Here is a 15,329-nt window from a genome sequence, read left to right as displayed (position 1 = left end):
TTTTTAAGGGTTTTCTTATTACTTTTGCTGTTTTAGTGAGTTACAAAAAATGTTTCCTCTTTTTTAAAAAAATAATGACTTTAATTGCTCCTGAACTGGGTGCCTAGCTGCATTTTGATGCAAAGCATCATATTAAAGTTATAGCATTTGACAAGTTTTGCTAACGCTAAAAAAAAAAAAAAAAAGCTCTAAATTATTCGTGCTTTTCCCCCTTTATTTGGGGTTGTTTTGTTTTTTTATTTTTTCAAATTCACTCTTCACTTGGTCACAAATTCAGAATTCTACCCAGCAGAAGAGTTTGGCCATTACTTTTGGTTATAGTACTTAGACCTGACTTATAATTATTGAACAAATCAGCATATATATATATATATATATATATATATATATATATATATATATATATTACTCCAAAATTTCATACAAATTTTAAATTTAAAGATCTTCAACAAATAAAACATTGATGCAAGTATTAGAAATATGTTTTGCTGTTCTTATTGTTTTATAATTTTTCTGTTTTCTTGTTTGTATTGGTTTGGTTTAGTTTATATATTTTATTCAATATGCTCCCACCCTGGGCACAAATTCAGCAGGTCTGACTACACTATGTTCCAAAATTTGGGGGGGGGAAGCAATTTAAAGTTACAAATCTCTCCTACCCACCCATCCCCTAAATTATTAATGCAAATTTTAAGAAAGCTTTTTGTTGGTTTTATTGTTTTATTTGTTATTATTACTTTGTTATTTTTTTCCAATTTGCTCCAACATAGACACAAATGAAACAGCTTTCTGGCTGCACTGTGCTCCAAAATTTCATATGGAGAATATTTTATAGAAACCAGTCCCTCAAACGTAATATTAGAAATTGGAAATTCTAAGAAAAAACTATTGGTGTTACTTAGATTTTTAATGGACATTTGTTGTTTTACATGATTTTCCATTGTATAACTGTCTTGGGCAAATATTTATCAGCTTTCTGGATTTGAAGTTTCATATGAAATTCTTAATGTAGTAAAAAAAAAAAAGAATTTAAAAAAACCAACACTGTTGGTGACTGAAAATGTGTAAATCCAGTTAATTTTCTGTTTCTTCCCATCCATGCTCATGCAAACACAATTAATGTTTCTGCTTTCAACATATATAAATAAATTTGCCAGCCCTTTTAAATTGGATACATTTCTTATTAATTATTTTAGGCTAAAATATGTTCTTGTGCCAAAATAAACTTGATGGAAATTCAAAGAAAAACAATTCAAACAAAAATATATCAGTAGTAACACAAAATGTCTGTTTTAAATAATCCCTGAATTTGTTCTATATTTATAGGCCCAATCTAATTACCAAATATTTTCAGGAGTATGTTTTTAAAAGTTTGAAAGTAATACCCATATCACTAAAGTCAAGTCCACTTGCCAGTTATATAATGTGATATAATAAAATTTCAACCCAGCAGAAGAGTTTGGCAATTACTTTTGGTTGTAGTAATTAGACCTGACCTATAATTATTGAACAAATCAGAATATATACAGTAAATGCTCAAATAAATGTATTTGGCTGTATTTAGTACATTAATCTATTCTCAGTATCATTAGCTTCAAATCTTTCATCTTATTCATAACAGGAAAATAATCATAGGAGAAATCATATTTGGATCTAAAGACAATTCTCGTACCTAGAAGGTGGATTCTAGCATTAACTCACCACCATTATTTGTTGTTTGATCACTGACTTCCTCTTGAATAGCTGGAAGGGAAGGCTTTGTGGTTAGAGGTATTTCAGTCTTAAACATGGACTCCATCCTGATATGGGTATTTATGTAGAAGGACTTCTGAAAGGACTCAAGGGTGAAGTAATAGATGAAAGGGTCAAAGCAACAGTTAAGAGTTGCAAGGCACAAGGTGATTGGGTACATAATTTTAGCAAATCTTTCCAAAAAGCAATTGGTAATGGCTTGAGAGCGCACCAGGGCATACAGGAAGAGAACAGAATTGTAGGGTACAAAACAGACCACAAAGATTGCCATATGCACTGTGATCATCTTCAGCACTTTTTTCTTATTGGTCCCAATTTGAGACAGCGTAGCAGGCTTGCGGAGGGTTCTCAGCACCACAGAAGAGCAAGAGACATTCAATATCAAAGGGATGATGAAGCCAACAACTTCAATAAATATGGTGATCTTGGACAAATAAGTCTTCCAAACACGTTTGGAGAAGCCCTCAAAGCAGGTGGTGGTTGTATTGTTGACATTAGTGGTTGAGAACAAGGAGGCTGAAATACCACCACTGAGGACCAGGATCCAGACTCCAGCACACACAATGGCAGAATTCCTCCTGGTCCTAATGGTACGAGATCTGAAGGGATAGACAATGGCCAGAAAACGATCCACGCTAATACAGGTGAGGAAGAGCATGCTCCCATAGATGTTGGTAAGGAATGCAGTCCCAGAGATCTTGCAGAGAGTGTCACCAAAAGGCCAGTGGCGATTGAAATTGTAAAATATTTTGAAAGGTAGAGTGCAGACAAAGAGCAAATCAGAGAGGGCCAGATTGGTGATAAAAATAGCTGTCTCACTTCTCATTTTCATGCGGAAGCAGAAGACAAACAGAGAGGCACTGTTGGTTATCAGACCCAGGATGAATACAACACTGTAGACAGCACCATTCAGATTATACTTGAAGGAATCATCAACAATACAAGTATTATTGGCAGTAGCATTGCCCAATCTGGGTCTGAGGCTTGAATTTAAAACTTGGAATTGGAAGTCAATTAATCTTCCGTCACCCATGGATTTATTTCAGGAGGCCTGCTGGCTGCAGGGTTCACCACTCTCACACTAGGGACTGGTAGAAAATGTTTTCCTCCTATGAGAGACAAGATGTTATGAATCATCAAATCTACCTTCCATAGTAAAAGATATTCTGTCTACCGAGATTGGAAATAACATTCGATTTGGTTTGACAAGTTCCTTTTGAGCACCTTCCATATGTTAAAAAGTACTCTAAGAGTACATTGCAGGAGTGGAAGGATCATATTGAATACAATAAGTGGAGTACTGTAGCATTGCAATGAACAGGAATGAGATATTGTGGTTACATGACAGAAAGAGCTATGGGGGGAGGGGATCTAGGAGGGGGAGGAGAGAGACTGATAGTTAAAACAACACTAATACTTTGAAATTTATATGGCACATTTTAGCTTTCAAAAGCATGTTTTGCCTTAGCCAGCTTGGCTCAGTGGATAGAGCATCAGCCTGCGGACTGAAGGGTCCCAGGCTTGATTCCAGCCAAAGGCACATGCCTGGGTTGTGGCTTGATCCCCAGTGGGAGGTGTGCAGGAGGCAGCCAATCAATGATTCTCTCTCATCATTGATGTTTCTATCTCTCTCTCTTTCTCTCTTCCTCTCTGAAATCAAGAAATTATATATATATATATATACACACACACACACACACACACACACACACACACACATACGTACAGGGGGGCCTTGACTTATGAGTTTAATTCGTTCCGTGACAGAGCTCGTAACTCAAATTACTCGTATATCAATCAAAAAGTGAATGAGTGAGACACGTGATGCTGGGCTGATGTTGTGGCATTCACTGTGACGTTCGCTGCGCCAACTAGTGGTGGGGAATCTGAAGCTGGCTCATAACCCGAATTTTAGCTCACAACTCAAAGCAAAAATCGGCCGAGAGATGGCTCATATCTCAAAAAACTCGTTAGTCGGGACACTCGTAAGTCAAGGCCCCACTGTATGCATGTATTATTTGATTCCCACAAGAACACCATAAGGTACATAAGACAAGAAATGTTCACCATATCACAGAAGCAGAAACTAAGGCCTATGTAATTTCGAATTACAGTAATGTCACAATTGGAAAAATGTACAAATGATATAGTCAAAACCAAAACTAAGGTTTTTTAATTCCTAACCAAATGATTAAGCTACTCTAAATGGTATTGTCTACTCTCCAATATTGCTAAACTTCATTGTATGAGTATTAGGTCTGTTACACAGGTGGATATGGGACCTCCAGGACATGCTCTTAAAATAGTTGAGACTAAATTCCTGAATTAAACTGTTGATTCATGTTTTTCTTCTAAAACATGACTTCTGAGAGCAAGGATCCCTGTTAATTAAAGCTTCTAGCTAAAAAATTCTTCACTGTATCACATTATTTTTCTAGAGAGATAATTCACATAATGATATCAGCATTTGCCTCCTGCAGATTGTAACCCCCTTTCCAAACTTCTCCCATGCTAAACCCTAAGCCTAGGACAAGCATGTCAAACTCAAAGGCTAACATGGGCCAAATAGACAAGGTTTAAGTTTATGTGGGCTGCAAAAAAAAAAAAGCTTCAATTTTCATAGAAACGTAGGTTTATTTGGATAGAGACATGCTGAATACAAAGGGCTGAAATAAATGAGTAATCGTTAACATAAAATAATAGAACATTTTAATAAAAATTAATATTTTTTCTTGAATATTAACTTACCAGACACTGAATAACTGCACAAATTAATATGCATAATGCAAACAAACCTGTTTATCTTGTTCTCCAAAAGCGAAATTTTTCCTGTTGCACACACCAAACAAGTCAGTAAAAGACTAATGACAAGGAAACTGGCTGCTAAAATATCCGCTGCTAGTATTAGTGGAAAGAAATGGTGCACCTGCGCATAAGGCACGTAAGGCACATAAGGGAAATGAATGCAACATGATTATAGTAATTAGTCATTAGCGAAGGTTGTAGTTCATCTATCCTATCTAATAAAAGAGAAACATGGTAATTAGCTGTACCTCCGCTACCCTTCACATTGGCTAATCAGGGCGATATGCAAATTAACTGCCAGCCAAGATGGCGGCCGGCAGCCAGGTAGCTTGAAGCAAACATGAGGCTTGCTTGCTTCAGTGATGGAGGACTCCAACGTTCCCCGCCTGCCGCTGCCAGCCTCTGAGCTTGCAGTTTGAAAAATTGTTACAAATATAGAAGCTAAACAAAACCCCAGAAACCTGCTTTCAGCCAGCCGGTATCTCAGAGCTGGAGTTGAAACAGTGTTTCAATTATAGAACCCAAACAAACCAGATACCTGCTTTCAGCAGCCGAGGCCTAAGAGCTGGAGCCAAGCCTCATAGCTAAAGCTGGCCCAGAATAAAAACAAAGAAAAAAAGGAGCAGTTGGGAGCTTCAATCACCCGCCAGCCTGAAAGCAGCCTTCAGCCCCTCACCCAGACTGGCCAGGCACCCCAGTGGGGACCCCCACCCTGAAGGGTGTGTGACCAGCTGCAAACAGCCATCATCCCCTCATCCAGGATGGCCAGGCACCCCAGTGGGGACCCCCACCCTGATCCAGGACACCCTTCAGGGCAAACCAGCCAGCCCCCACCCGTGCACCAGGCCTCTATCCTATATAGTAAAAGGGTAATATGCCTCCCAGCCCCAGGATCAGCAGAGCCGCGAGGCCTCCTGGCACCAGGATCAGCGTGACAGGGTGCGGCACCCCAACCCCACCCTCCCATGGGCCCTGCTCTGGGTGTGATGGGGTAGAGCCATAACCTCCCCATCAGCCCAGCCCTGAGTGTGACAGTGGCAGCGCCGCAACCCTCTGATTGGCCCTGCTCTGTGGGTGATAGAGGGCGGTGCCCCAACCGCCCCCCATGGGCCCTGCTCTGTGTGAGACGGGGTAGAGCTATAACCTCCCCATTGGCCCTGCCCTGAGTGTGACAGGGTGTGGCGCCCCAACCCCCGATCCGCCCTGCTCTGTGTGTGACGGGGGGAGCTCCTCAAGCCACTGATCGGCCCTGCTCTGTGTGTGACAGGGGGGAGCTCCCCAACCCCCTGATGGGCCCTGCTCTGTGCATGACAGGGTATGGAGCCCCAACCCCCCTGATGGGCCCTGCTCTGTGAGTGACAGGGGGCAGCTCCCCAACCCCCTGATTGGCCCTGCTCTGTGCATGACAGGGGGTGGTGCCACAATCTCCCCATCGACCCTGCCTTGAGTGTGGCAGGGGGTGGTGCCCCAACCCCCCAATCGGCCCTACCCTGAGCGTGACTGAGGGTGGCATCACAACCTCCCAATCCACCCTGCTCTGTGCATGACAGGGGGCAGCGCCCCAACTCCCCAATCAGCCCTGCTCTGAGCCTGACCATGGGCTGCACCTAGGGATTGGGCCTGCCCTCTGCCACCCGGGAGCAGGCCTAAGCCAGCAGGTCATTATATCCTGAGGGGTCCCAGACTGCACGAGGGCACAAGTGGGGCTGAGGGACCCTCCCTCCCCCCCGAGTGCACAAATTTTTGTGCACCGGGCCTCTAGTATATATATAAGGCTATGTGACCGGCAGACTGCCACCCAGCTGGTAGGTATGACACACATTGACCACCAGGGGTCAGATGCTCAACGCTGGAGCTGCTGAGCAACAGCAACTTTGCACAGTGCACTCTCGCACTCCAGGACCCCTCAGGGGATGTCAGACATTCGGTTTCGGCCAGATCCCTGCAGGCCAGGCTGAGGAAACCCACCTGCTGGAGGGACCCGACTCATTCCACAGACACCCTTCAAGCCCCAGTGCCACCTCAGGTGCTGCCAGCTGGGGAGGGACCACAGGAAGTTGGCTCCAGGGCGTGTCTGGACTATCTCACCTAGTCCAGCCCCACCAGCCACCTTCTAATTAATTTCCTTTCAATGTGCACAAATCCGTGCACCAAGCCTCTAGTTATTAATAATTATGTATAACTGAATATTGTAAAAATTAAGTTATGAAATTTTTATTAGAGCATTTCTTACATACTGTTATATTGACTGGGCCACAAAGATAGTCGTGGTGGGTCGGGAGTTTGACATGCTTGGCCTGGGATGTCCTCCTTCTCTCTCTCTCACTGCCCATTCCATCACTTATTTCATGCCTTCAGCTCCTAATATGGCCCTGGTCAATAAAGCCTTTTCTGGTGAACACAAGTGAAATGTATTCTCACCTAGCTAGTTACATGCCCTCTGCCTGCCACCACTTGTACATGTGGTAGCCACTAACTTAATCATCTCTGTTGGGTAACTAGGCCAACATTGTTCAAAGGTACATACAGAAATCTTACTAACCAATTAGATTAACAGCTGCCATTGGACAAAAACTGTCTTTCGAATGTTCTGTAATACACTATAGACAAGTAGATGCTGAATGTTTTCAATGGAGAGGATATGGGATAAAAGTGCTCTTTGTCCCCTGATATAGCCAGTAATGGGTTTTTACATAATTATATTTTAAAATGTGAAAGGCATTTCTTTGAAGTGATTCCTACTTATGTCACTTTTTCCTCCCAACTCCCAGGGAACAGGTCAAAGACACTTTCTATATAACAAAGAAGGGAGTGGAGGGGGAAATCTGCCAGCATTATAGAGACCTGAAATCACCTCAGTGTTTGGCTTGAGGAAAAAAGAAATTCACTCACTACAGTGCCTATAGAGAAAGATGACCTTGAAAAATCCAGGATGCAAAGAGTTGTTATTTTCAATAGCTAAAGTTTTCAATTAATATTGGAATCTGGCTATTCCTGAATTCTTGTTTAACAAATCTTTATGAAGTGCTTCCCCTGAGCCTAACATGGCACTAAGATCATATTCCTTCTTGACCATTTTATCTCATAAGCCCAGCTCAAATTTGCTAGAGGCAACTTTGATATATAGAAGCAGGAACCTAGGCCAAACAAGGTCCAAGATAGGAAAAAAAGGCAGATGAGAAAGAAGTAAATATAGGTGGAGAGAGCAGAATAGGAGATGGGAAAGGAAGTATCAGAGAAAAAAAACCAGGAGAATTGAGAGAAAGAGAAGAAAGGGTGAAATAAAAATGATGTTGCTGGGGAGAGGTCAGTGCTGTAATCTAATTTGTATCTAGGGCCTTGGGAGGTATTTCTATTTCACAATTACTCCAATCCTATCCTCTGTATCTTGCTTCATCTCAAACATTTCAATTTTATCAGGAAGAAGTATAATATGCAATAACTCTGCTTAAGGCCACTGAAACTGGTTGGAAAAATACAGGAATAGACTAGAAAATATCAGTCAATGGATTTCATACTTTACTTTGGGAGCTGTAGACCCAAGTTACTGCATTGTTTCACCAATGGGATGGCAGAAACAAAAAGAGAATGGTGAACGTGTCAACTGCTTAAACCACTTTACATGCTATTTTTAACACCCCAAATCACTATCCATTGCTCTAAAGGTCTTTTTTAATTGTTGAAAGAAATCAAAATCTAACATAGTTGCACAATCTAAAATAAATATGGGACTGCAAAACCCAACATTAAAGTCAAGCTTCATTTGCTAGTATTTGCTTGTACCTGCCTTCTATAGTAAGTACTGACAATAAATTTATTTGATTTGGAAAATGTTTTCATAATAGAAGTCTTTTTACCCGCCCCCAGAGTTCCTCCAGTCTGCCCAATAGTGAGCCATTTACACAGCATGCTTCCAGCTCTCTGATTATGTATTATTTTGTACTGCCCAAAATGGTGTGTTTGAAATAGGTGAGCTCTGTCTCCCCAGTTTTCCATCCAGTTTTATGTCTCCCAGAACGTATGCATTATACCCACAGCATGCAGTCTGCAAATACTTAATATGTCTACTTTGCTGCTTTGAGTAACCAAATATTGTGGAGAGAAAGGACCACAAACAAGAAAGCATTTAGTCTCAATCCTGAAGAGAGGGCATGGGAAACTGCCACTAAGGCCCTATTCATAGCTTTCCCTTGTTTAAACACACAGCACCTTTGCTGTCTAGCAGTGAAGGTGTGGTGATGGGACTTAACACAGCATTGGAAGCAAGGAGTTCTATTTCCGACTCAGACACTGGTTCACTCTGTAACTTAGCTATACAGTTTCTCTTCCCTGTATAAACATACCTCTGAGTCTCACAGCTGATGTTAGGAAGATTGAACAGGGCTTATGAAGAGGTTTATGTGCTTGCCAGTATTCAGGTCTAACTAACCACAAATAAACATTATATAAGCTTTTATCTTTCTCCCTCCCCTGACACAACTGGACACCTATGACTGTCTTTCTTGCTGAACTACATATTTGCAACACATCATTCTCCTAACACCATGTATACCTTATATCTCAGAGAGCCTCTCTTGAGTTTCAACCTTAACACAATTTTCTCATAATAGGACAATCCAGGATGGTGCTCCAAAGGAATATCTCCCACTGAGCTATGGTTTAAAAAAATCAGAGAGGTATTTGGCTCTTAAGCTGATTCTGACGGAGAATCAACAGCATTCAAGAAACAATTTCTCTTTTTGGACTGGCTTCCTTTCTTTTCACAAAAAAAAGCAGTGTTTTTAACCACTAGATTTTCCTAAATGGATAACATATTGTGCACTGAATGGAGGCAAAGGGCCAACTCTTGAGCTTCAGATGAGATCAAGAAGAAAAAAAATAGGCTGACGCAGTTAATTACATCTTCCACTGCAAGTAGCATTAGACTATTGTCTTGTGAAGACCATTGTAGCCAATTATTCCAACAATTAATCACCTAGAGGGGTCAGAATACTGGGTGGATGCATTTTCATTGACAATGGGCAGGAAGTAGGTCACCTGGAGGTTGACCAAAGAGAAATCTGACCCCCAATGAATTATTAACTCTGACCTACACATATGGAGCCAATTCGGACAGTTCATACTAGTGTTCACAATTTTTTTCTTTTTATAAACATTTCTAATGTTAATGAAATATACCATGTTTGGAATCTTTGGGGCTCTTGGAGGAAGCAGAGTTAGACTTTTGGCCCTATTAAAATACATACCTAAATCATTCCACTTTACTAATGCTAAACTTTCAGATGATATGTTAAAAACAAAGCTCTAAATTCTGACATATGCCCAGTAGCCTAAAAAGGCTGGCTTGCTTTTGTTCCCTACAAAAGAGAGTCCAGAGGAAAATAAAGCCTTGAAGACAAAGTATACTCCAATTCTCTTGCTTTTTTCCCTTTTTCATGAGCTCAGGGTCAGATCAGAGTGCTTCTGATCCCCAGAGCATTTCCTCTTTCTGCTCTGGTTGAAGCTTAGGAACATTGACACAATGGTTTTCAGAGGAAGCTGAAACCTATTGTGTCCTGGCCTATAAATATCTAGCAGTGAGGTAAATGAAAAAATACAAAAATGTTGCAAAAAATACAAATCAAAACCATCATGTGGGGGCATGAGAAGAGATAAACCAAAGAACTCATATACTTATATGCATAACCCATGGACACAGGCAATAGGGTAGTGAAGACCTGGGGGATGGGTAGGGGCTAGGAGGAGGGGGGGAAAGAGGGGGAAATGGGAGATATCTGTAATACTATCAACAATAAAAAATACATTTTAAAATGGAAAAAAAGAAAATTAAAAACAAAACAAAACATGATGCTGGAGTAACAGGGAATATGTACATACTGTTGTTCCTCAGATGAGTGACTACTAACAGATAAGACTTCTTAACGAAATCTTCTTCGACCAGTGGTCGGCAAACTCATTAGTCAACAGAGCCAAGTATCAACAGTACAACAACTGAAATTTCTTTTGAGAGCTAATTTTTTTTTAACTTAAACTATATAGGTAGGTACATTGTTATTAACTTAATTAGGGTACTCCTAAGGCTTAGGAAGAGCCACACTCAAGAGGCCAAAGAGCCACATGTGGTTCGCGAGCCGCAGTTTGCCGACCACGGTTCTAGACCAAGTCAGGACAGGTCACAATCATACCCATGGTTCCAACTGATGTAACTATGCATTTGTTTATGTTTCATAATAGTTTTCAAAACATAACCCAGCCTTTTGACATATGGAGGAAACCATAGGTAGATATTTCACTCCAGAACTGAGCTGAGAAATTGATCTGTATGAGGTATTATTTCAAACAAGCCTCCCCATGTGTATCAATTGTTTAGATTGATATGCCTTGTTTATTTTTTTATTTTTTATTGAATTTATTGGGATTACATTGGCTATACAATCTTATAGGTTTCAAGTGTACAATTCCATAATACATAAACTGTATATTTATCATCCAAAGTCTAGTCTCCTTCCATCACCATTTATACCCCATTTACTCTCTTCTACCTGCCCCCATTCCCTTTTCTCTCTGGTAATTACCTTATTGCTATCTGTGTCTGAGGTTTTTTTTCTCTCATAAAACAGACTGACATCCTTGTTTATTTTTGATTAAAGAATCAGTTAGCAATTTGCATACCAGTTTATCTGATATTCTTGAATACTGATCCTGATAATATGAATAAAAACCATGTTGTCCATCTCTAAAGGTATATACCAGTGGCATAGAGGGCTTAAAACCAAAGAATCAATATTCATCTACACCAAAATTGCCTGGACTACAATAAACAATCACAAATCTTCGTGGATTTTGATATTATATAATCTATCATAAATTGGAAGTATTGGTTACAAAAATAATTGAAGAATTATGAAGAAAGATATTATCAGGAGATTGGTACTCACCGCATTAGTTCAAACCAAATTCTGGCACCAATTTTATCTGAGACTTGGGTGATCAAATAACTTTCTGGAGGCACTGTGGTTAGGGATTTCCTCCAATGGATGCTGTGAAATACAATTAGTCACAATAGTGTGACATCAAAAGACTTTTCAATAAAATGTATGTCAAGATCATAGGGTAAAAAAGGATTAAATGATACAAATCAAACTAAATGAGTGCCAACATATTTTAAAATGTTATCTGAATGTTTTGCATTTCATTATTACATAATATCAGATCATGTTTTATTTTCCAAACCTGCTACTATTTTGCCATATTTTATTGGTTGTATTGATAAGCAAAACGTCCATGAGTCTGTGTAACCTATAATTGTTTAAAGATAACTAATGGCAAAAGGCATAAAAATACTTCCTCCACTTCCCTAAGGTAATATACTTAATTAAAAATAACTGAACAGAGGAGGGGTTTTTTTGGCCTGAAGTTATGTTGGCTCTTTGTTCTTTTTTTTTTTTTTCTTTTCTTTTTCCCTGGCAACAACTGTTACTATTTGGCAAGAGCCTTGATAAGGGAAGAGGAAAGAAGACTGGAACAACAGGTGGAGACCCTATTGGCATGTTTCCAACCTGCACTCCTACCCCAGTTAAATTTATTTCTCCCTGAACTATAGTGATATGAACAAGGTTTCAAGTTCTGGGCATTTGCACACTGACAATCACTGCTGCCTCTACTAGGATGGACTAAGCCTAACCAATATAGCACATCTATAACATCTTCAAATCACAAGTCCGCACAAAATAGTTGTATAGAACCAGAAATAGTTGGCAATTAAAATTCTTACAAGTAGCACCTACGTTTGAACCCTACTCATTTACTGCTTAGAAAGTAGAGGCATCTGTTAGTGCCAAATTTATACTATTGTCACATCTCACCACCTTCTAAACAAAGGTGGCCTAAACAAAGCAGACGGTTAAATAATACTCCAACTCTCTTGAAATAATTTGTTCTAATCTAAGAGAACTGAAATAAAAATAGTAAAGTCATTAGACAATTTAAAATATATTTAAGATCACCTTAATATTGAGAATTGATTTTCGCACTCCTCCAGAGAGCAGTATTCCTGGAATGAAATGAATATTATTTTACTGGCTTATGAAGACAGAAACATTAACATTTCTTTTTTTATAGCTTTCAAAATTGATACAGATTATTTAAAAAAATTCTTTTTATTTGGAATCCAAGCAAACTTGGAATTTCAAATACCCTGAAGTTTTCATATTTGTTATTAATTCAATAAAACCACATCCAGCCCCATCACTAGCTAACTGTGTGAGAGCAAGTCACAATCCCTTTTTGGACCTCAGTTTATTTTCTTATTCTGTCTTTTGCCTTAATTGATAGCAACTTTCAACTGGTGCGATGGCATGGCCTCACTGACCCCTTTAGTCAGTTTTTTCACCTGCTCCCATTTGTCATTGCAAAAAAAAAAATTAATCCCTCAAAGTGTGAAGTAAGGAGAATTCATTTCTGTTAGACTTTATGAAATTATTCCTAGATTTATTTTATCTATTTTAATTGAAGAATAATTGGCATACATATTAGTCTTATCTGTACAACATAATAATTTGATATTTGTATTTATTGCAAAATGAACACCACAGTAAGTCTGTCACCATATATAGTTTAGATACCTTTAATATCAGAAATATTATTAATTAGTTCTAAGTCTTCCTAATGACCTCGTTTTTCTCATATCCTGTCTTTATGCCCATATCAGTAAGCGTGTAAGCTTTAACTAAGTTTATTCCTCAACCTTTGCTACCTGCTCCCTGGTCACCTAGTCAATTCTTTCCTCAAAATATAAGGTTATCGAAATACTTCAGAACATAACTAAATAAAATCAATAGAATACTTATCCTCTGTTTTGTTCTGATAAAATTACCTATCTACTAAATATAAGGCTGGATTCCCAGTGGTAGGTGACCTCCTATTAAGCTCCCAATTTTCAGTACTAATATTCACAAATACATTATAGGTGTGTGTTTTTTCCTTCCTGGTGAAGGCCAAGAGAATACTAATATATGGTGACCTGACCGTACACACAGAAAAAGAAGGCAACTACACAATTAGGCCCTGACCACACCACAGCAAGGGCAATAACTATCACGCATTTTCTCTCGAAGGAAATTGAATAAAGGAAGCTCTAGCTAATTTTGGCCTAAGTGTTGCTGTTAGGCATCTTCCCGGTCCTCTCTTTAACTTACAGAGAGTACACATTCTGAAAGGATGATCTGATTGTTCCAATGCTGCTTTCATTCGCATCTCTGATTGGCAGGAGATGCTAGACGCCATCAAGTATCAGCTGAACTCATCCTTTATAGCAGGAGTGTAAACTTTTCATCTGTGACAAGGAAAAAGGATTTAAAATCCTGTTGATAGGATATGTTGTTTGGAATTTTGTTCTGAAAAATAAACATGTTTCAAAGCCACTGTATAATTTGGAGCTTCAGTTTTTATTGTCTTGATGTTAGTCAAGGAAAAAGAAAGATGGTGTCATTTAGTAAGGTAGCAAAGTGAATAACCCCCCCAAAAAAACCTCTGAAATGTTCTAAGATTTGGATTTATCTGGTTTTGTCCATGTTGGAATAATGATGAATTATATTACTATATTTCCTAAAACAAAGTAACTAAAATACAATGTTTATCAGTTAAAGATCTTGTAGCTAAATTGTAAAAAATATTCAGGACATGCAAGAAGAGAATGTTAAATGTCATATTATTGCTTTTGTATGAAAAACAGCAATTAATTTAACATATAATAGTAAATTCAATTTATTCCAGAATTAGTTTTTCATTGAAATGTTTCTTCCTTCATAGTCAAGTTCATGAATTATTCAATATAGCAAATGTCACATTCTCCATATATCAATTAAGCATCAAAGCATGCTCCATATAGTTTTCCTAGAAGAAACCTCATAATAGGAGCCACATTAGCTCACAATCACTTGCAAACCAACGAAATATAAAGCTAGCCAAAAGAATTTCTAAGCTCTACTCTGTGTTTACATAAAACAACAGCCTGAAAATCCTGTATCTTTTCCACTGAAACAATATTATTGCCAAAACAAAACAATAGAAATTCTTCCTTTTGTTTTTTTTTAAACCATTCGACACGACGATCTGTTCAGCACTTCAGAGTTGAAATCTAATTTCTTTCCCCAAACACTCAAAGCAATTCCACTGAAGTCTGTTACGCTGCCTCCACCCACCCCACCCCCAACCACAAACGCCCAAATCAAATCTTTCTCAAAGAGACTTACCCCAAGAAAGAATGTGCTAGATGAGAGAGTGTGCTCAAGCGGGCAGAAAATTAGCTAATAAGCATGTGAACGGGCAACTCGCACTTTAAAAGTGCATATTTTAATCCATTTTTTTTTTAAACAGGGAAAGGTTAGCCCAGCCCAAAGTAGCAGACTCTGGGCTGCCACAGCTTCTTACAGCGAACCGCTCATTCTGAAAATGTGAGCTTATTTACATCTATCTCCTTCCCTTTGTTAAGAAATGGCCCTCTTGAATGCAGTAGCCGGCATGCCTTTAACAAACAGGACACAAGAAAAGGCCCAAACTCCCGGCTGAAGCTGAGGGCCGGGGGAACTTCTGGGGGTCTCAATAGGAAATGCTTTTCATTGGATAAGGAGGCACTATTGGGAGCCGAGACCCCGCCCAATCCCCTGTGCTCCCTCATTCCCTTAGTCACCAATCCCTGGACTGAAGTTTTTCCTTAAAGAGCATTGCCCAGGAAAAGTAGTTTTCACAGTCAAGAATTAGCAGCTTAAGTG

At 39.2% G+C, this 15,329-nt stretch overlaps 1 protein-coding gene across 1 annotated transcript; it reads right to left on the bottom strand.

Annotated features, from left to right (window-relative positions):
* Window positions 1-407: 407 nt before the first annotated feature.
* LPAR4 (lysophosphatidic acid receptor 4) lies at window positions 408-15,097 on the bottom strand. The gene is made up of 5 exons (XM_059678471.1): window positions 14,811-15,097; window positions 13,755-13,891; window positions 12,564-12,610; window positions 11,496-11,597; window positions 408-2,861 (listed from the first exon to the last, which is right to left on the bottom strand). The coding sequence occupies exon 5, from the start codon at window positions 2,783-2,785 to the stop codon at window positions 1,673-1,675; it is 1,113 nt and encodes a 370-aa protein (XP_059534454.1). The 5' UTR covers window positions 2,786-2,861; window positions 11,496-11,597; window positions 12,564-12,610; window positions 13,755-13,891; window positions 14,811-15,097; the 3' UTR covers window positions 408-1,672.
* Between the last annotated feature and the right edge of the window lie 232 nt (window positions 15,098-15,329).

Source organism: Myotis daubentonii, chromosome X (assembly GCF_963259705.1).
Source record: "Myotis daubentonii chromosome X, mMyoDau2.1, whole genome shotgun sequence".
In the NCBI taxonomy this organism is placed as follows: Eukaryota; Metazoa; Chordata; class Mammalia; order Chiroptera; family Vespertilionidae; genus Myotis; species Myotis daubentonii.
This window is presented reverse-complemented; position numbering and strand designations above follow the sequence as displayed.